Raw genomic sequence first — 22,978 nt, forward strand, 5'->3', positions numbered from 1 at the left:
ACTCCACCTGCTGTTCTTGCTGATCTGCAGGGTCCCAAGCATGTCTAGCATGGTCCGATTAAACCTCTCTGGGTGATAGGGCGTGGTCCTTGACTTCTCAATTCCAAGCATGCCCACGATGAGTCTGCTCTCGAAATCCCGTCCCTAATCACTACATATTCGCTTGAGAAGGCCATAATAAATGAAATACTTCTCCCATAACACTTTTGCCACCATAGATGCCCTCTGGTTGTTGGTAGGAAAAGCCTGAGCGTATCTGGTGTAGTGGTCCGTGATGACTAAGCAATTCGCCGTGTTGCTGGCATCGGGTTCTATTGACAGGAAATCCATACACAACAGGTCCAGGGCCCCTGCACTCTGCAGGCGGGTCAAGGGGGCTGCCCGTGTAGGCAGTGTCTTCCGACAATGCATCGAATGCATGACTTGCAGTATTCTTTGACCTCCGACTTCATTCGGGGCCAGTAAAACCGGTCTCTGAGCAATCCATAGGTTTTTTTCCACCCCCAAATGTTCAGAATCATCATGAAGTGACTTCAACGCAATCCTCCGATACTTCTTGGGTAGAACCAGCTGGCAACGCTGGGGTCGGTCTGGGGGTGACGTGACCCAGTATAAGATTTGGTTCTTCAACTCCAACTGAGGCCATTCTCGTAGTAATGGAGGCACTGATGTGTGTTTTGTCCTCTCCGCCTGAGCCATGTCTCCCTTTCCGACTGCCGCCTAAATGGTACCGACGCCCGGATCATCTCACTGAACAGCAGCCACTTCCCCAGAACTCAATTCCAGCAGCTGATTTGTCTTCAGAGCAGTCAGGTTACAATAAACCAGGGGGATGGTGTCATCAGAAGCTCCCAATTGATCCACCGCCTACTCCTGCCCCTCCTCTTCCTCTGCCTTCACAGTGATGGCAAACTGACACAGGGCCTTCACCCCCGGGGCAGGGACGCTCTCCCACTCCTCATCCCTGACCAGTCCCTCATGCGCCTGTCGGGACAAAGTGTCAGTATCAATGTTCCCGGCCGGTACTTCAGGCTGAAATCATAGGCAGACAACACCGCCAACCACCGATGGCCTGTGGCATCCAATTTCGCCGAAGTCAGGATATAAGTTAGAGGTTGTTGTCCATCCTCACCTTAAACTTGGCCCCGTAGAGGTAGTCACTCAGCTTATCCACCACCGCCCATTTCAATGCCAGAATTGTGCGTGGGATAGTTTCTCTTGTAGGGCGACAGACTGGCTGACAAACGCAACAGGCCTCAACCCGGAGCCCTGATCCTGATACAGGAAGCCCCCTAAACCCTCTCGGCTGGCATCTGTGTGCAGTATATACGATAATCGGGGGTCCGCAAAAGCTAGCACTGGCATCTGGGTCAGCAGCTCCTTCAGCAACTGAAAGTCCTCCTCACATTTTGTATCCCACCTTGGTTCAAAGGGCTCCGACGAGCTGAGATACTCTCCACCCTCCTGTCCTTTTCTCCCCCTCCCTTTCTTCCCCAAGGGAGGGTAACCGCACAGAAGCTGATTCAATGGGTGACTCACTTTTGCGTACCCTTTCACAAATCTCCGATAGTAACCACAGAACCCGAGGAGTGAACGCAGAGTGCTCACAGTGTGGGGTCGTGGCCAAGTGGTAACCGCCTCGATCTTAGCTAGGTCTTTAGCTACCCCATGCCGCAAGACTATGTGCCCAACATAGCTAACAGACGTTTGGCAGAACTGGCACTTGTCCAGGGAGTTTTAACCCTTCAGCTTTCAGGCGGCCCAGTACCTTCAGCAGCCTCGCTTCATGTTCTTCCAAGGTGGATCCAAATACTTTGAGGTTATCCAGATATACCAATACCTCAAGCAAGTTCATATCCCCACCGTCTTCTCCATGACCCGCTGGAAGGTTACAGGAGCTCCTGAGATGCCCTGTGGCATTGTTTCAAACTGGAAAAATCCCAGGGGACATATAAATGCTGTTTTCTCTTTGTCGGCCTCACTCATGGGGATCTGGTAATATCCACTCCTCAAGTCCAGCACACTGAACCACTTCGCACCACTCAGGCAGGCCAGCACGTCTTCAATCCTTGGGACAGTATATTGGTCAGGGATGGTGCGCCTGTTCAGAGTCCTACAGTCCACACGCATCTGTACCTTCCCATTCTTCTTTCGGGCTGTTACTATTGGGGACACATAGGGGCTTTGGGACTCGGTGATGATCCCAGCTCCCTTCAACTTACACAAGTGCTGCCGAACATCCTCCACCTCTGCAGGGGCCAGTCACCGTGACCTTTCTTTGAACGGGGTATCCTCAGTCACCAAGATAATTGACGTGTGCTCTTGGAACAACCCACATCAAACTCGTCAGTGCAGAAAACACCTTCCAACTTCAACATCTTCTCTACCAACCTCCTCTTCCAACCTGCAGGAACCAGGGAGTCCCCGAAGTTGAATGAGTCAGCGGTCAACGTTCCCCCATTTTCCAATATTTTCTCCCTGGCGTGTCTCACAGGGGCACTAGACATTACCGTCACCAGGAACAAATGTGCCAGGGGCATCCCCTGCTTGAAGGTGACCTCCCTCTTCGTAGTGTTCCTGTCAATCTCTGCAATCCTGCTTGCCTGTACAACCAAGGGCTTCTGCAACTTGGGCCTCACCAGTACCCCAGCAGGAAATCCCGACTCCCCCTCGTGGTCTTCCAGAGCGTCCACTAAGAGGGCTTCGTCCTCAGACATTCCAGGAAATTTGGGGGTCCCCATCACTCTCGCTACTTCCCTGGGCCATACTACTATTGGCTTCGACTGGGTAAACCACACAGTCCCTTGTTTAAATTCGGTATCCGGCCCAATGCTGCCACACACTTCCTCAAAAGCAAGCTCGAAATACCGGGTGCGCGGACAATGTTCTCAGAAAGCTCTCACCAGCCTTCTCCTCCTTGCAGGCCCCCATGAGCCTCCTCACAATAGGAGTGTTGGTCTCCACCAGAATTAAAATGCCACCCTTCTCAACAGGGTCCGGACAAACCAGCACCAATGTATCAAGGACCTCAGACACTCCCACATCAGCCTCCGAGAACTCTGACTTAACTGACAAGTAACCGTCGTATGGATAATCACCGGCACTGAGTCCCCAAATTTCCAGTGCCCTGAATGGGGTCAAGGGTAAATGCTTCAGATACCGCTTGTAAAACGAACAGTACAACAACATGACCTGCGACCCGGTGTCGAGTATGGCTTTAGCATAAGTACCCTCTGTCCGTAGTGACACACTGGAGCATGGACCCAATAAGCCTTCAGGAATTGGGCCTTTTGCTTTCAGGGAGTTCCTTGGTACATTGCTGGGAACGTGTTCCCCCAGAGACACCAGGCCGTTCCCTCACTGGGTCTCCTCCAACGACTCTCTCTGCTTAAGTACCCTGAGGCTCACTCTCCTTCTGGCGTGACACCTGCTGCCAGTAGCTCTCTGCATTGTTCGTCCCCTTGGGGGATCTGCGCCCCCCCCATCAGCTGCATCATATGGGGGGGGGGGGTCACGCCTGCTGATAACAGCAGACATATCTCTGTTCTCAACTCTGCCACAATCTCCTCTACCGCTCCCCGGGGTAGGCTACCTGTGGTCACTTCACCACAGGGGACTACTACCGAAGACTGTACCCTGCTGACGGAGTCCTCCCGCACCTCCAATGCGTTCTCCCCTCCCCGTACCTCTCTGATCAGCTCAACAAAAGATGGAGGGGGGTGCATCTCACGAGATTGTCGGAGACCCCAAGCAATCAGGTTCTTGGACTGGGCACCCCTGGCTATCTGGTCCATTCTTAACTGATCCACCTCAGCCTCCTGAATGACCCCTCTGCACTGCAAGCAATTTAGCTGCCTCTCTAGCCAAAAACTAAAAGCAGAAAGCTTCTCCCTCTTCTCCTGGTGCATATTCTGAAACCCCACCATGAGCTCCCTTGGGCTTCCAGTTGGGCCAAAAGTATTGTCCAGTGCTTGCATGTAATTGACAGCTGTCACTACTGGATATTTCATCCTGACAGCTCTCACAACATCAGCGGCCCGCCCATTCAAACTTCCAACCACCCTCCCTCGCTTTTCATCATTGGAGCACTGCCACTCATCTAACATCTGAGAGATCCTCTCCACCCAAGTCTCATACTCTTCCTCCCCTTTAGGGGTAGGCGTTATTCCAGAGAACAGGCGGAGCCTGCCATAGCTGGGACTTTGAATCTGATTTTTCCATTTATTTGCCAGAGAAGTAAGGGTGGATACTAACTCAGAATTTTCACTCTTCACCGGGGGACGTGGACTGATTAGGCATTCCAAATACAACCACTCTTTCCCCTCACTCCTCAGAAATGAGAGAACCTTGTCTTTGAAATCTCCGCCCCCAGCTACCACTACCTCAACGCTGGTCTGCATTAAAATGAGAGCTGTGCCAGCCATTTTATCAAACCTCCGCCCACAATCGCAACTTCAACAGTACTTAACACTAGAATTAACAATTCATCCGGAGTACAAATATCTGCCCCACTGGTTCATTGCTCAGGGTAATCACACAGCATCCAATGGAATCAAGCCTGAACGTAGCCCTCACAATTGTAACTCTCGCTTCAACTAGCGTCTAAATATAGGGGGTGATAGCGCCTGGCCAAACTTAAGAAAGTTCGGGGGGGTGTTGCGCGATGTGTCCCCTGTTACAAATCAGTAACCTGAAATAACAAATAGTACACAATATGCGATTAAATGATTAAACTTTATAATTCTTACTTTGACTATATGGTTAGTAAAGAAAACAAAAAAAAGAAAAAGGGCCCAATCTTATGAAACAGTCTATTGCGCAATGTTGGAGCTCACTGATAAGCCAATTGTCCACCATCGATCTCCTCCGATCGTCGCTGCCCTTTGGACCCTCGCTCCCTCGCTCCAAGTCCACCCTGTCCGGCGGTCTACCAACTCTCTCCATTCGTGTCTTCTCTCTTCATCTCTCCCCAGCAAGAGACCACGAAAATCTCTGTTCCAGACTCACAAGAAAGAACAACTGCATTGCAAACCCCGTTATCTCTAGTCATAACCCAAACATTGCTGCTACAGAGAACCCATTACATTATCAGTGAAACCTTGCAGCATGTTACACACATTATCATCCAGATCATTAATATAGATGACAAACAATGGACCCAGCACCGATCCCTATGGTGCTCCACTACTCTCAGACTTCCAGTCAGAGATGCAACATTCTACGACAGCTTTCTGGCTTCTCCCACAAAACCTCCTCTTGAATGCCAAGCGTCTGAACCTTCCTGACAAACCTCCCATGTGGGACCTTGTCAAACGCCTTGCTAAAGTCCATGTAGACAACATACACTGCCCTGCCTTCATCAACTTTCCTGGTAACTTCCTTGAAAAACTCTATAAGATTGGTTGTACATGCCTTACCTCATACAAAGCCATGTTGACTATCCTTAATCAGTCCATGCCTATCCACTTATATATCTGGTCCCGTAGAATACCTGCCAATACCTTTCCCACTACTGATATCAGGCTCACTGGCCTATGATTTCCTGGTTTATTTTCAGAGTCTTTCTTAAACTGTGGAACAATATTAGCTATCCTCCAATCCTCTGGCATTTCACCTGTGGCTAAGAATGATTTAAGTATCTCTGTTAGGGCCCTTGCAATTTCTGCACTTGCCTCCCATAGGGTCCAAGGGAACACCTTGTCAGGCCCTGAGGATTTATTCACTCTAATTTGTCTCAAGACTGCAAACACCCCCTCCTCTGTAATCTATATAGGGTACATGAGTTTGCTGCTGCTTTACCTCGCTCTTTGACTCTGTCCGAGTAAACATAGGTGCAAAAAGTCCATTTAAGATCTCTCGCATCTCTTTTGGCTCCATGCACTGATTACCATTCTGATCTTGCAGAGGCCCTATTTTATCCCTTGCAGTCCTTTTGCTGTTAAGATATCTGTAGAATCCTTCGGGGTTTTCCTTCACTTTGTCTGCCTGGGCAACCTCAAGTGCTCTGTTGCATTTTTTGTACTCCATATGTACCTCATTTGTTCCTACCTGCCTAAACCTGCTATGCACCTCCTTTTCTGCCCCCTAACCAGGGTCGCAATATCTCTTGAAAACCAAGGTTCCCTAAATCTGTTATCTTTACCTTTTATTCCGACAGGCACATAGAAGCTTTATACTTTCAAAATTTCATTTTTGAAGGCCTCCCACTTACCAAGTGCACCTTCACTAGAAAACAGCCTGTCCCAATCCACACTTGCTAGATCCTTTTTGATACCATCAAAATTGGCCTTTCTCCAACTTACAATCTCAGCCTGCAACCTGACCTAAATTTTTCCATGTTTATTTTGAAACTAATGGCATTATGATCATTCGATGCAAAGTGTTCCCCTACACAGACTTCTGTTACCTGCCCTGCTTCATTCCCTAATAAGAGAACTCTCATTGAGACTTCTATGTACTGATTAAGGAAACTTTCCTGAACACATTTGACAGGGCCATTGCATCTGTCATGCACCCGGCCCGGATACACCTGGAAAACAAGTTCACTTGTGTCACAATACTGATCCTGGATTTCATTTCGGTGTTTAACACTATTGTCCCACAAACTGTGGTGAAGATATCGTCCTCTATGGTCTAAATACAGCACTGTTCAACTGGCAGATGGACTTCCGAACCAACAGACTTCTGATAGTCAGGTTACACAACCACTCCTCCCTCCTCATGATCCTCAGCACAGGTGACCCCCAGACTACACTGACCCCATTGTTGTACACTCTGCGCGCACTCGGCCAAACACCCGAGTAATGACATTGCCAAGTTCACCCTTGACACAACAGTGGTGGGGCTCTTCACTAACAAGGATAAGACATCCTGCAGGGAGGAAGGGGAAGAGCTCAAGGCCTAGTCCCAGGCAAATCACAGTTTCTTCAATGTCAACAAGACAGAGGGGATGGTTATTGACTTCCGGAGAACTTGCACCACTCACACCCCTCTTTACATCAGCGGCACAGCAGTGGAAACTGCAAGCAGTTTCAAACTCCTGGGAGTACACATATTACACAACCTCTCATGGTCCCAGAACACATCCTACAGAATCAGGAAAGCTCACCAATGCCTCTACTGTGTGAAGAGAGCTGGACTGTGCACATCTATAGTCACGCCATTCTACAGATGCATAGTGAAGAGCATCCTAGTGTGCTGCACCACTGCATGGTACAGAAAATGCACTGCGATGGACAGAAAGGCCCTGCACCTGCCTACCCACCATCAACGACATATAGACAGAAAAGGGCCGGTAATATCATGAAGTATTTCACCCACCTCACTCATGGACACTTTTCCCCACTCTCATTAGGAAGGAGACTACGTAGAATCCATACCAGACTCAAAAACAGTGACCCCAAGCAGTAAGGGTACACCTCCACCCACTAATTCACTCCCCAACTCAACCCCCACCAGCCCTACTTTATCACTTCCTGTCAGTCTCCATATGTACAGACACTCCTGTGCCGTGTCACTTTCTGGACATACAATCAGTCTATGTATATAAGCCGTCTTATGTAATCATATTTATTGTTTTAATTATTGTGTTCTTTACCATTCTTTAATGCATTGTGTTTTTTTTTGTGCTGCATCGGATCTGGAGTAACAATTATTGTTGATCTGATACCATGGAACTGAAATTTAGCAGAGAAAGGCCAAGAGCTCTTAGTCTACTCAAACAACACCTCAAGGAAGTAGAAAGGCAACAGAGAGAGTTACCCATGAGGCATGAGGGAATCACTGTGGGATTCGTTAGATCCTTGTGTTTTATGAACTGTAATTCAAAATTCTTGCAGGAATAGAATCTCCATGGGAAAATTTTGTTCAGAGTAAGCATTTTTAATGAATGAATGACAGTAAATTGTATTTCAAAAGTTTTAGAAAAAGGATCCATGCTTAGTCAACTGTTTACTGTTTCAGACAATTGGGGCTGCATTTGTAGCCAAGCTCATCCATGTTGGTGAAAAGTCAATCACACTTGGCATCTGGGTAAGTGCTTTGATTCTCAACTGACAAATGAAAGGATTATTTGGCAGAGTGGGTTTGTTAGGGTTGATAAATGAAGCCAGTTTTAACTGGGTGTCTGTGGTTGATTGGTTCCCTCTGGGGTGAAGCTTATTGCGTAATCCTACAAGTTAGAAATGAGAATAAGTGAGTGCTTGTCTGCTTCATCAGCAAGTATAAATACAACAAGGAATTTCGTGAATGTGGAACAATTTAAATATGCTTTTGTTTCAGTTTTCACATCATCCTCTTGCTGAAAAGTAGAATGAATAGAATTACTTTGTTAGTATATGTGTTGTACAGGTGAAGAGTTTCTGTCTGTCCATCATTTAAAATGGGAAACTTTAAGGTGCTCAATGGCAAACTTTAAGGTGCTCCTCATCTCTGACATGCTTGTATCCTGAGACTATGTCCTTTGGACCTAGACTCCACCATTATAGGAAACATCTGCTCCATGTCCACCATCTATGCCTCTCAATATTCAATAGGTTTCAGTGAGAGTCCCTTCTATCTCCCCCTTCTAAACTGAAACTGCAGTGAGTACGGGCTCAGAATCATCAAATGCTCCTCATGCGTTAACCCTTTTATTCCCAAATCATTCTTGTGAACCTCCTCTGCACCTGTCCAATGCCAGCACATACTTTCTCAAGTGAGGGCACAAACTGCTCACCATTCTCTTAAGTACGGTCTGGCCTCTTGGATTTGGCCAATGTGCCTTCACTGGAGTTTTTTCCCCCCATTTGCACTATACAAGGGGGAATGGATGCAGCATGATTACCTGGAATGTCTTACTGTTTTTTTCAAACTATTTTATGAAGTAGGGGGCATTTGGAAGACCTTGTGCAGCTAGTAGAGTGCTGTTTCAGTGCCAGAGACCCAGGGTCACTACTCATCTCTGGTTAGTCTGCACATTCTCCTAGTAACCATATGGCTGCCTTTCCACATCCCATAAAAATATGGGCTGGTGGGTTAAATTGCCCATGATATACAGATGAGTGGTTATATCTGGGGGGATTTAGGGACTTGAAGGAAATATAGGGAGAGAGGGATTATCAGTAAGCTGTCATAGACTCAGTGGGTGAAATGGTTATCTTCTCTGGTAGTGAAAGTGAGATGTGGCTATCACAGCTGAGGTCAGAATCTTTTCACTTACAAGTCCTAATAATTGCAAATTAGTCGATCTTCAAAAATGCTGGGACATTAGTTTGGGATATATTTGTAAGTTATGGATGTAATTTGTTTCCTGATCAGGACACTGCAGGATCAGAACGGTACGAAGCCATGAGCAGAATCTACTATCGGGGTGCCCGAGCAGCTGTGGTGTGCTTTGGTAAGAAAGATGCCATCATGCTTGCTGTTTAGTCAGCTCGTGCAGAAAGCTATACTTTCTAGAGGACAATGAGGGACTATTCATCAAAAGAAAAGTAATAAATCTCATGCTTGTGTGCTGCTACTCTTTATATAAGTAATGAATTTAGACCTTGCAAAACAACCAGATCAATTATGATGGCAATTAGTAACCAATTTCTGACCTTACAAACTTGCAGTTATAACACATTGGATTACATCGCAGTTATAACACGTTTTTCATCTTTGATCATTATAAGAGGTACTTTAACAAACAGTAAAATGTTTTAAGTGCAGAAGTCCATTTCAAAGTGTTTCTGATGAGTCTTGGTGTTAACATTGTTGCTATAATGGAACAGTACTGAAGGGATTGATAACATGAAAATTAGTTGGATATGTATTATCTATTGAAACAGTGTAAGGTCACAAAACAAAGCACGTCGGTCAGTTAGGTTGAAATAATACTGAAAAGTGTGCTTACGAACTATCTTTAAAATTTGCGGGATTTAAAAGACAAAGTATTAATTCAGATTTTCAGACAGTGGTGTTCTGTTGGAAGCAGAGAGTCTAGGCAGAACAAGTACATTTGCTTGGAAGCATGTTACAGATAATGTTGTTTAAAACAGTGAAAGTATGGCCAGGACAGTTAGAGAAAACAAAGGAGGAATTGAAACATTCGAACGGCCATGTAGCTGAAGCAAACACAGCATTCAAAGAACAGCTCTGTCGGTAGCAAGATAAGGAATGGCTCCTGTTGTGTATTTAATATTTCGGTAATATTTGAGTAATTTTGTTTTTGTGTGTGTATATGTGTGTGTGTGGCAGTGTACATGTGTATATCATATGTATATGTGTATTTATATACAGTATACGAGACTGGGCAACATAGAGAATATACACCCGTATATGCATATGCGTGTGTATATTTGTATGTGTATATTGTGTGTATATATACATGTGTGTATGCGTATAAGTACATGTGAATGTATGTGTATATATACAAGTGTGTGCATTTACATGTGTGTCTGTGTATACGTGTGTATACATGTGTGTGTATATATATGCATATGTAGGTGTATATATGTGTATATATTGTATACAGTATGCGTGTATGTGAATTGCATACACCATTGTGCCTCATGCACATATTGTTTAAAGGAAAAATCAAAGTTTTCTGAAACTCAGTATTTTGATACTCATCCAACTAACCTAGATGAAAAGTTGGATCACTGGAAGCACAGAGCCAGTTTGGTGAGATGGAGAACCGCTTCATGCTGCATGGCGCAAGCTGTCACTGCAGCAGCATCCAGGTTTTACAGCATGGCACCACTCAGTGCTTGGACAATCTCAACAAAAAAAACATTGGCAACAAAGTATTTTTAAAACAAACCTGAGACGGCTACCAACCTGTTGAAGCGCAGTGAGACGTTCAAGCTAAAAAAAAATGCAGAAGGATTGGCAAGATGGTCAAGTTAAAAAAGAATCAGAAAACAGAAGGTTCATGAAGAGTGATGATAATCATTAATAAAAAGAGCAGAAATGGCTAGCTACATAGGAAAGATTGACATGCTTGATTACACAACTGGGAACTGGCTCATGTATATTGAGCTAATTCAACTGTATTTTAAAGTAAGTGAAATAGCCGATGAGAGATAAGTACCAATTTTGCTGAGTGCATTGGGTTTAAAGGCATACTGTTTGCTTTGAAGTTTAACTGCTCCAAACAACGCATCCGAAATGAGCTTTGCTGATAATGTGAAAATAATGCCGGAACTTTTAGAACCAGAGCCATTGTTGATTGCAAAACGTTTTAGGTTTCATAAGTGGAATTTTAAAAAGCGAGTCTAGTTCATAGTACTTGGCTGAATTGAGGTGATTCAGCATTGTCAGTTCGGTAATACTAGTTTTATTTTTGCCTGCACAGTTTGTATTCTTTTGCACATTGGTTGTCAGTCTTCGTCTGTTATGTACAGGTTTTTAATAAAAGCCTGTTGTATTTCTTTTTGCCCGTAAATGCCTGTGAGAAAATAAATCTCTAGGTAGTATATGGTAACATATTCATACTTTGATAATAAATTTACTTTGAACATTGAACTTTGAATTCTACTTTGAATAAATTTATTGTAGCCAGGATAGTGTGGTGTGGTTACAAACAATTCTCTTGAAAATTAAATATGTATTGACAAATCTCACAAATAATGCTCTCCACAGTATTTTCCAAAGGAGGGATTGTAGGCACTGTCAGATAAACTCTAATTTAGTTATGAAATATGATCTACTACATGAATTTTAACAGTAAAAGAAGCAACTGAATTAATTTGTCTTAAATTGCTGCTTAATCTGTTGGAATAGACTTCTATTGTTTGATTAAAAATTCAGAATGTGCATACGAGTTAACAAAACTGGCCTTTTAAACCCCCTGTTTACAGTGGCTGTCCACTTTAGGATTATGCATCACTATTGAACGGGCCTCTGAGAAAAGGTGCTGAGAATATTCAAAATGTTTGGGAAAATCTGTAGTGAAAACGTGACTTGTCTGGCTGTTTAACTTTTGTGTTAACTGAAAACAGAAATGAAGTTCGAAATTGCAAAGAAAGATGGGAGAGAGAGAGAGAAAATAAAGGTCTATGATTGGGTCCTCCATCCCATTGTTGACATGACTGTTTGTTCCCATGACCGTTTGTTCCCTTGGTCTCTTACCCTGCTCCTGCCTCCTTTTCTCTATAATTTAATACTCGCCTGATAACTAATATTTCCCTGTGTGATGATAGATCAACCATTCAACCTTCCAGTGTTTTGTATCTTTATTTAAGATTTCCAGCATTGTAGTATTTTGGATCACTGAATGGATTTCCTGTTTTCCAGATCTGACTGACAGTAGCAGCTACGCAAGAGCTAGATTCTGGGTGAATGAAGTCCAGAACTGCGAAGAGGTGAATTTTGTTATAATATTGAGAAGCTTGCACTAATCCTAAGGCTTTTGAAATTAATTAGCTCTTCTTTCTAGTTTAATTCTATTTCAGGAAAAGTCTTGCACTAAGGGTTTATAGTTTAGAAAAGTTTTGGGATTTTGGCAGAGTTTTTTTCCATGTGGATTACAGATGTAACCTGCTCGGGGTTTGTTGCTGGATTTGTGCTGTGAGTTGGTGATTAATTTGTAACATAGGATTTCCATATCAAGTTTGAGTTGTAGGTTTGTAGTAGGGCAGTTCTCACTTGAGTGTTTATAATTCAGATTGACTTACAGTGTCCTCTGTCTTTCAGCATTGCAAGATCTACCTCTGTGGAACAAAGAGTGATCTTGTACAAAATGATCGCAGTGCCCGGGGAGTCGATTATCATGACGTTCAGGATTACTCAGATGGTAAAGTTTACTAGTTTACAAGCCACTCAACTACTAGACCTTAAAGTTAATATGTTCTTTCTTGGATTAAAGTTGGTAAGGAAGGAGGATAAAAGTCAAAATAGTCCCTATTGGTAATAATTTTGAAAGATTTAGTGTGAATTTCTTTGAAGAAGAGGAAAGAAAAGTGAACACTTGCCTCTTGCATCTTTCTAGTACTTTAACTCATTTTCCTGGTGCAGCGGAGGCTGAGGGGAGATTTGAGGGGTTTATAAGCTTGTGAGAGGCAGTAGAGCTATTAGGACTTGATGTTTCAATCCCTAAGGTAAGTTGGCACTCTCGATGTTGGCAGTGGGTTTGGAGTGGTGACAAGTAGGGAGGGTAGGTACGTCATTGGGGTCATCAGGTGGGCACCCTCCTTCTTTGATGTTTCGTTGATAAGCCCACAATGTCTCCAGAGGGCTCAACAGTGCTACCTGCCACCCCAGATACACCCCCCTCAGTTCCATACCCTCCTGTCTTCATCTTGCAGCCCAGTTGTTGTCTTTCCTTTTAATCCAAATCCAGTTGCTGCTTTCTTCTGCTGCATTTGACAAGGACTTGATTGCTTGTTGGAGGGAGTGACCCCTCACCCCCATCCTCTTCACTGGACAGAGTAAACAGGGAGTATCTGTTTCCCAGGGTTGAAATGTCTAATACCAGAGGGCATGTATTGAAGGTAGGTTTAAGGGGGGGGTGAGGGGGATGTTTTTTTACTCAGTGTGGTGGATGCCTGGAATGCGCTGCTGGTATGGTGGTAGAGGCAAATACATTAGAGGCTTTTAGAGACATTTGGATTGGCATATGAATATGAGGAAGATGGGAGGATATGGACATTGTGTAGATAGGAGGGATTAGTGTTTGGACCTGTTCCTGTGCTGTACTGTTCCATGTTCTACTATTTCCCATTGTCAATATGAACAATGGTTATGCTACTTAGCAGCAGCCAGCTCATACACAAGAAGGTCCAATGGGAAACAATGCATGATGATCAGATGAGGTCTAACAAGACAAGAGAATATACATTAATTATTAAGATATTAAGTGGCAAGGAAAAACTTTAGGTGTGTATGCCTGCACATCCTTAAATATCTATAGAAGTTAAAAATATACGATCAGTGCTTTTTCTTCACTAACTGAGGCATGGATTCTAAGTTTCTAAGATAGTTTTTTGCAGCAATACATAGAGGTACCAATGAGAGAAGGGCAGTGTTGGATCTCCTGTTAGGGAATGAGATCGGTCAGGTGACAGAGGTTTGTGTTGAGGAGCACTTCAGGTCCAGTGATCACAATGCTATTAGTTTCAATATCATTATGGAGAAGGATAGGTCTGGACCCAGGGTTGAGATATTTGAATGGAGAAAGGCTAACTTTGAGGAGGTGCAAAAGGATTTAGAAGGAGTGGATTGGGACAATTTGTTTTATGGGAAGAATGTAATAGAGAAATGGAGGTCATTTAAAGGTGAAATTTTGAGAGTACAGAATCTTTACATTCCTGTTAGGTTGAAAGGAAAGGTTAAAAGTTTGAGAGAGCCATGGTTTTCAAGGGATATTAGAAACTTGGTTTGGAAGAAGAGAGATATCTACAATAAATATAGGCAGCATGAAGTAAATGAGGTGCGCGAGGAATATAAGGAATGTAAAAAGAATTTTCAAGAAATTAGAAAAGCTGACTTAAAGCACAAATTTTATTTTTACAAGAGACCCATGTACGGAGGGGGGACAGACTACGTTTTTTCAAATTCTGGAAGGGACAACAATTTCATTCGAACTCCAATGCTAAGATTCGAGGCGTCTCTATTTTTATAGACTCCTCAGTTACTTTTATACAACAGGATATTATCTCTGATCCGAATGGTAGATTTTTATTGGTTAGTGGTTTACTATTTAATAAAAAAGTAGTTTTGGTTAATGTTTATGCTCCTAATATGGATTGTCCGGAATTTTATAAATCATTGTTTGATCAGTTTCCGAATTTGAACGAGTTTTCATTGATTTGGGGCGGAGATCTTAATACCTGTTTATCTCCAGCTTTGGACCGTTCGGCTCCTTTACGGACTTTACCTAATAAATCTGCAAATTTGATTAATTTTTTCCTTTCTGATTCTGGGTCGACGGACATTTGGCGTTTTCTGCATCCTCAGGAAAAAGATTTTTCCTTCTTTTCACATGTTCATCATTCCTATTCAAGAATTGATTATTTTTTCATTGATTCTCGTCTCATTCCTTCAGTGATTAAATGTGATTATGATTCTATAACCATTTCGGATCATGCTCCACTTAAGCTTTCTATTAAAATTATGGCCAATATACCAAACAATAGACAATGGCGTTTTAATTCGCTGTTGCTTCAGGACTCGGACTTTGTTAATTTTATGAATGAACAGATTGAGCTTTTTTTTACAATTAACCATACAGAAGATATTTCGGTTAACACTCTTTGGGACACTTTTAAAGCCTATATTCGGGGTCAGATTATTTCGTATTCCGTTGCTTTGAGGAAGAAACAGAAGCAGGAGGAGATGGCAATTGTGGACAAGATTAAAGAAATTGATAAGAAATATGTTATGGCTCCTTCTGAGGAGCTATACAAACAAAGAACTGAACTTCAAATGGAACACAGTTTACTACTCTCGTCCTCGATTGTAAACCAATTAAAGAAAACAAGAAGTGATTTTTATGTTCACAGTGATAAAATTGGCAAGCTGCTGGCTAATCAATTGAAATCTAGAGACTTCCGGTAGCGCTCATGGAGTGAAGTCGCGTTCTTGACTCGCTCCATTACCTCTGAGTTTTTTCTCTCTATGGTCAGCTATACTTTAATTAACTATTAAGGCATCAATTTTTACAATACTTTGAATTAAACTGAATTCTCTGACAATTGGATGGAACTTAGATCTGCTATGTCTAAGAACGGGAAAGACGGCAAGGATGGTAAACCTCCGGTTAAACCGAAAGCTACGGATCTCCCTCCGACTGAATCACCGGTGACTTTGGAAGCTATATCGGAGTTAATTCAGAGGGAAATTTCAACCTCTGTTAGGGAGATGATTCGTACAGAAATTATGGGCTTTGTTAAAGACCTGATTCATATGGAAATCTCAACTAAGTTCCAGAAAATTGCCGATTTAATTGATAAGATGCAAACATGTATTGCGGAACATCAGTCGGCTATATCTGGTCTTCAAAAATCCGCGCAACAAAGTGAGCTTAAGATGGGGAAAGTCGAAGAAACAATTAATGTAATGAAGAAGAAACTTGACTTTTTGACTTTTAAAAACTCTGACTTGGAATCTAGAATGCGACGGCAGAATTTACGAATGATTGGCGTCAGGGAAGCCGTGGAAGCTAACAACCCTATGAAATATTTCTCTCAACTTTTAAAAGATGCATTCCCTACTGTATTTCCTGACCAACCACCGCTACTGGATCGTGTTCACAGAATCCCATCATACTCGTCTAGGTCAGATAGACCTAGGCATGTTATCTTACGTTTTCATTACTTTCAAGATAAGGAGAGACTGTTTCGATTCGCTCGATCTAAAGGTTTCATTGATTTTTCGGATCTTAAGTTCCGATTCGTGGAAGATTTCAGTAAACCAATCTGGGACCAACGGGTCCGTTACAGATCCGTGATGTCGGAATTCTATAAGATGGATTTAAGACCAGCGCTGCTGTACCCTGCACGTCTAAGGATTCGCATGTTAGATGGAGCTCTTCGTTTTTTTGATTCTCCATCGGATGCCCAGAGTTATCTGGATCAACTTTCATCTTCAACATCTTAATTGCCTTTTTTTAATTTTCTCCGTTGATCGGAGGCTGTGAATTGGTTGGTTTTAACTTTTCTGTGCCCTATTTGGGCAGAAAAGTTTACTTTCGATTTCTTAATATGGCTGCTAAACTTTCTTTTTAACTGCGTCATTTCTTTCTTTTCCCAGGGGATTCTGGGTGGTTACTTCCCTTTTGTCATCTTACGTATTTCCTGTGCGGCCTTAAATTTTGTAGTTTTTTTTAAATTTTATTCTGTTTTGCTTTTTATAATCATTTTATGTTAATAATCCTATTTTTTTTGTTGCTGTGTCTATTCATGAGTTTGAGGTTTATTGTGGTTTTTTTTAATATATACTTTCCGGCTTTTGTTCTGTTCTGTGTGTATTTTAATTGAGCTAACTTTTTTTTACTTATTTTTTACTGTTTTACAATTAGCTGATCCTTTTCATATTTATACCTTTTTTTTAGGGAGCGTACACCGGAAGTCATGGGGGTAGTTTTAGCGCTTGCTTCTTTCTGGCGGGTCTGCTTTAGATTTCGCCTTGGGGTCCTGGGGTGGGGGGCGGTGGGAGGGGCTTCACGTTTTAGTTTGTTTCTCTTTGGGCTATATACATTATTGAAGTATTGGTTACGTCCTTTTCCCCGGTATCTTTTGTATGTTCTGTTTCCTCTCCGGGTCTGTGGGTCGCGCCTATTGTCAATCCTCCTTGTTATGGGTTGACTTTAGGATTTATGGAGTCTATTATTAATTTTGTCTCCTGGAATACTAATGGTCTTAATCATCCTATTAAAAGGAAAAAAGTTTTTAAAGTGTTCCGGAGACTTAAAGCACAAATTTTATTTTTACAAGAGACCCATGTACGGAGGGGGGACAGACTACGTTTTTTCAAATTTTGGAAGGGACAACAATTTCATTCGAACTCCAATGCTAAGATTCGAGGCGTCTCTATCTTTATAGACTCCTCAGTTACTTTTATACAACAGGATATTATCTCTGATCCGAATGGTAGATTTTTATTGGTTAGTGGTTTATTATTTAATAAAAAAGTAGTTTTGGTTAATGTTTATGCTCCTAATATGGATTGTCCGGAATTTTATAAATCATTGTTTGATCAGTTTCCGAATTTGAACGAGTTTTCATTGATTTGGGGCGGAGATCTTAATACCTGTTTATCTCCAGCTTTGGACCGTTCGGCTCCTTTACGGACTTTACCTAATAAATCTGCAAATTTGATTAATTTTTTCCTTTCTGATTCTGGGTCGACGGACATTTGGCGTTTTCTGCATCCTCAGGAAAAAGATTTTTCCTTCTTTTCACATGTTCATCATTCCTATTCAAGAATTGATTATTTTTTCATTGATTCTCGTCTCATTTCTTCAGTGATTAAATGTGATTATGATTCTATAACCATTTCGGATCATGCTCCACTTAAGCTTTCTATTAAAATTATGGCCAATATACCAAACAATAGACAATGGCGTTTTAATTCGCTGTTGCTTCAGGACTCGGACTTTGTTAATTTTATGAATGAACAGATTGAGCTTTTTTTTACAATTAACCATACAGAAGATATTTCGGTTAACACTCTTTGGGACACTTTTAAAGCCTATATTCGGGGTCAGATTATTTCGTATTCCGTTGCTTTGAGGAAGAAACAGAAGCAGGAGGAGATGGTAATTGTGGACAAGATTAAAGAAATTGATAAGAAATATGTTATGGCTCCTTCTGAGGAGCTATACAAACAAAGAACTGAACTTCAAATGGAACACAGTTTACTACTCTCGTCCTCGATTGTAAACCAATTAAAGAAAACAAGAAGTGATTTTTATGTTCACAGTGATAAAATTGGCAAGCTGCTGGCTAATCAATTGAAATCTAATTATGTTAAATCTCAAATCAATCAGATTTATAACCAAAATGATCGATTGATATTGGATCATGTGGGGATTAATCAAACCTTTTGTGATTTTTATTCTTCTTTATACCAATCAGAGTCTCCTCGAGATTCTAAATATATGAATGATTTTTTAGATAAGTTAGACTTCCCTCTGATTTCACAGGATATGTCTTCTTTATTAGATACTTCCATTACAATGGATGAGATTAAGAATGTTATTTTTTCTATGAATCTGGGGAAAGCTCCTGGCCCTGATGGGTTTACCGTTGAATTTTATAAATGTTTTGCTTCTTTATTGATTCCTTGGCTCTATAAGGTTTTTGAGGCTTCTTTGAAACTTGGTAAACTTCCGGAATCTTTTAATAGAGCATCAATTTCTTTAATACTAAAGAAGGATAAAGACCCTGCTCAATGTGCATCTTATAGACCAATATCTTTATTAAATGTTGATTCTAAAGTTTTTTCTAAGTTATTAGCAAATAGACTAGAAAAAGTACTTCCTTCTATTATTTCGGAAGACCAAACGGGTTTTATTAAAGGTCGTTACTCTTTTTATAATATTCGTACATTGTTAAATATCGTTTATACTCCCTCACAAAATGTTCCTGAGTGTGTTATTTCTTTAGATGCCGAGAAAGCTTTTGATAGAGTAGAATGGCCTTATTTATTTAAGGTGCTTGAAATGTTTAATTTTAGCTTGAAATTTATATCCTGGATTAAACTGTTATATTACTCCCCTGTAGCCTCGGTTCGTACTAACTCCTTAAACTCACCTTTTTTTCCTCTCTTTCGTGGTACTCGACAAGGCTGTCCTCTTAGTCCCCTATTATTTGATATTGCATTAGAACCTCTTGCAATTGCTATTCGAGAATCTTTAAATATTACTGGGATAACTCGGGGATTAAAGTCCCATAAATTATCACTCTATGCTGATGATTTACTTTTATATATTTCTAATCCTGAGAGATCCATTCCTGCTGTTTTAGAGTTATTAGCACAATTTGGTCTTTTCTCAGGTTATAAATTAAATCTTAGTAAGAGTGAACTTTTTCCGATTAATAAACATCTTCCCTTATATTATAAATTTCCATTTAAATTGATTAATAATTACTTTTCATATCTTGGGATTAAAATTACTTGTAAACATAAAGATTTATTTAAGACTAACTTTTTACCATTAATAGACCATATTACTCAACTTTCATCTAAATGGTTTCCCTTATATTTAACTTTGATTGGTCGTATTAATGCAGTTAAGATGTTTTTTTTGCCAAAATTTTTATATGTGTTTCAGGCATTACCAATTTTCGTTCCTAAATCTTTTTTTGATAAAGTTGACTCTAAAATTTCTTCATTTATTTGGCAGAACAAGAATCCGAGACTGGGTAAAATACATTTACAGAAAGCTAAGAGAGATGGAGGTTTAGCATTACCTAACTTTAGATTTTATTATTGGGCTATTAATATTCGACATATGAAATTTTGGTTACTTGATCGGGACATACTATTTATTCCTAAATGGGTAGCATTGGAATTACAATCTGTTCAGGGTTATACACTTGGTTCTATTTTAGGTTCCTCTCTTCCTTTTGATTCGAAACGTCTTAAGCAGGTCTCTAACCCGATAGTTAAATATGCTTTGCGCATTTGGTTTCAATTCAGAAAATTTTTTGATCTTAATCAATTCGGGTTAGCGATTCCTATTTTAGGTAACATATTTTTTCCTCCCTCTTTTACGGATCGCGCTTTTCAAACTTGGAAGACTAAGGGTATTTTACGGTTTTTGGATTTATTTTTAGATGGTTCCCTTATGTCTTTTGAACAATTATCTAACAAATATAACTTATCAAGAATACATTTTTTTAGATATTTACAAGTTAGAAATTTCCTAAGTACTATACTTACTTCCTTTCCAATGCTTCCTCCTATATATATTTTAGATTCGATAATTAACCTTAATCCATGTCAGAAAGGTGCATCGGCTATGATTTATAATATTATTATGAAACTTAGGAAAGCTCCATTTGATAAGATTAGGGTAGATTGGGAACAGGAATTGGGGCTTACCATTTCTGTGGATGATTGGGGGCAGATTTTACAATTAGTTAATACTTCCTCTATTTGTGCTAAACATTCCCTAATTCAATTTAAAGTGGTTCATAGAGCACATATGTCCAAAGATAAGTTAGCGCGTTTTTACTCGCATATTAATCCTTTCTGTGATAGATGTTCGGGGCAGATAGCCTCTTTAACTCATATGTTTTGGTCTTGCCCTACTTTGGAAACTTTTTGGAGAGATATTTTCAATATTATTTCTAAGGTATTAAATATAGATATCTCTCCTCACCCTATTACTGCTATCTTTGGACTACCTAAAATTTCTAGTAATCTTTCCCCTTCAGCCCGTAGAATGATTGCATTTCTTACTTTAATGGCGAAAAGATGTATTTTACAACATTGGAAAGAGCTTAATGCTCCAACTACCTTTTTTTGGTTTTCTCAGACGATTTTATGTTTGAATCTGGAGAAAATTAGAAGTAACCTTTATGATTCTTCATTTAAATTTGAACAGATTTGGGGACCTTTTATTCGATATTTTCATTTAATGTAATATTTACCCTTCTTGTTTTCTCTTCACTGTTTTAATGGAGGTTGGGATTGAGGACGTGATTTTAAGTTTAACTCTGTTTGGTTTCAAGTTAGCCCATTGCTTTGCTTTGCTTTTAGTTAGTTGCACGGTGGGTTTTTTTTTGGGGTTTTTTTTTTCTTTTTTTCCATTGATATATATAAAATTTAGTATACTATTATGTTATCTTGGTTTCTTATGCTTAAATTACATTGTTTGTAGTATTTTCTTTTTGGTATTGTTATCTTTTGGAATTTTATTATACTTTAACATTGTATTAATGTTTATATGGCTTACCTTTTTTGTATACTTACTCAATAAAAAGATTTAAAAAGAAAGAAAGAAATCTAATTATGTTAAATCTCAAATCAATCAGATTTATAACCAAAATGATCGATTGATATTGGATCATGTGGGGATTAATCAAACCTTTTGTGATTTTTATTCTTCTTTATATCAATCAGAGTCTCCTCGAGATTTTAAATATATGAATGATTTTTTAGATAAGTTAGACTTCCCTCAGATTTCACAGGATATGTCTTCTTTATTAGATACTTCCATTACAATGGATGAGATTAAGAATGTTATTTTTTCTATGAATCTGGGGAAAGCTCCTGGCCCTGATGGGTTTACCGTTGAATTTTATAAATGTTTTGCTTCTTTATTGATTCCTTGGCTCTATAAGGTTTTTGAGGCTTCTTTGAAACTTGGTAAACTTCCGGAATCTTTTAATAGAGCATCAATTTCTTTAATACTAAAGAAGGATAAAGACCCTGCTCAATGTGCATCTTATAGACCAATATCTTTATTAAATGTTGATTCTAAAGTTTTTTCTAAGTTATTAGCAAATAGACTAGAAAAAGTACTTCCTTCTATTATTTCGGAAGACCAAACGGGTTTTATTAAAGGTCGTTACTCTTTTTATAATATTCGTACTTTGTTAAATATCGTTTATACTCCCTCACAAAATGTTCCTGAGTGTGTTATTTCTTTAGATGCCGAGAAAGCTTTTGATAGAGTAGAATGGCCTTATTTATTTAAGGTGCTTGAAATGTTTAATTTTAGCTTGAAATTTATATCCTGGATTAAACTGTTATATCACTCCCCTGTAGCCTCGGTTCGTACTAACTCCTTAAACTCACCTTTTTTTCCTCTCTTTCGTGGTACTCGACAAGGCTGTCCTCTTAGTCCCCTATTATTTGATATTGCATTAGAACCTCTTGCAATTGCTATTCGAGAATCTTCAAATATTACTGGGATAACTCGGGGATTAAAGTCCCATAAATTATCACTCTATGCTGATGATTTACTTTTATATATTTCTAATCCTGAGAGATCCATTCCTGCTGTTTTAGAGTTATTAGCACAATTTGGTCTTTTCTCAGGTTATAAATTAAATCTTAGTAAGAGTGAACTTTTTCCGATTAATAAACATCTTCCCTTATATTATAAATTTCCATTTAAATTGATTAATAATTACTTTTCATATCTTGGGATTAAAATTACTTGTAAACATAAAGATTTATTTAAGACTAACTTTTTACCATTAATAGACCATATTACTCAACTTTCATCTAAATGGTTTCCCTTATATTTAACTTTGATTGGTCGTATTAATGCAGTTAAGATGTTTTTTTTGCCAAAATTTTTATATGTGTTTCAGGCATTACCAATTTTCGTTCCTAAATCTTTTTTTGATAAAGTTGACTCTAAAATTTCTTCATTTATTTGGCAGAATAAGAATCCGAGACTGGGTAAAATACATTTACAGAAAGCTAAGAGAGATGGAGGTTTAGCATTACCTAACTTTAGATTTTATTATTGGGCTATTAATATTCGACATATGAAATTTTGGTTACTTGACCGGGACATACTATCTATTCCTAAATGGGTAGCATTGGAATTACA

The 22,978-nt window shown here is 40.1% G+C and overlaps 1 protein-coding gene across 2 annotated transcripts in view; it reads left to right on the top strand.

The window, feature by feature from the left end:
• The window catches only part of rab24 (RAB24, member RAS oncogene family), a 76,203-nt gene that overhangs the window by 45,640 nt on the left and 7,585 nt on the right, over window positions 1-22,978 (top strand). For both annotated transcript variants that reach the window (XM_063053597.1, XM_063053595.1), the window contains 4 exons: window positions 7,963-8,031; window positions 9,298-9,376; window positions 12,259-12,326; window positions 12,658-12,757. In XM_063053597.1, coding sequence (XP_062909667.1) covers window positions 7,963-8,031; window positions 9,298-9,376; window positions 12,259-12,326; window positions 12,658-12,757 — 316 coding nt within the window. The remainder of the gene's footprint in view (window positions 1-7,962; window positions 8,032-9,297; window positions 9,377-12,258; window positions 12,327-12,657; window positions 12,758-22,978) is intronic.

This window comes from Mobula hypostoma, chromosome 7 (assembly GCF_963921235.1).
Source record: "Mobula hypostoma chromosome 7, sMobHyp1.1, whole genome shotgun sequence".
NCBI classification, from domain to species: domain Eukaryota; kingdom Metazoa; phylum Chordata; class Chondrichthyes; order Myliobatiformes; family Myliobatidae; genus Mobula; species Mobula hypostoma.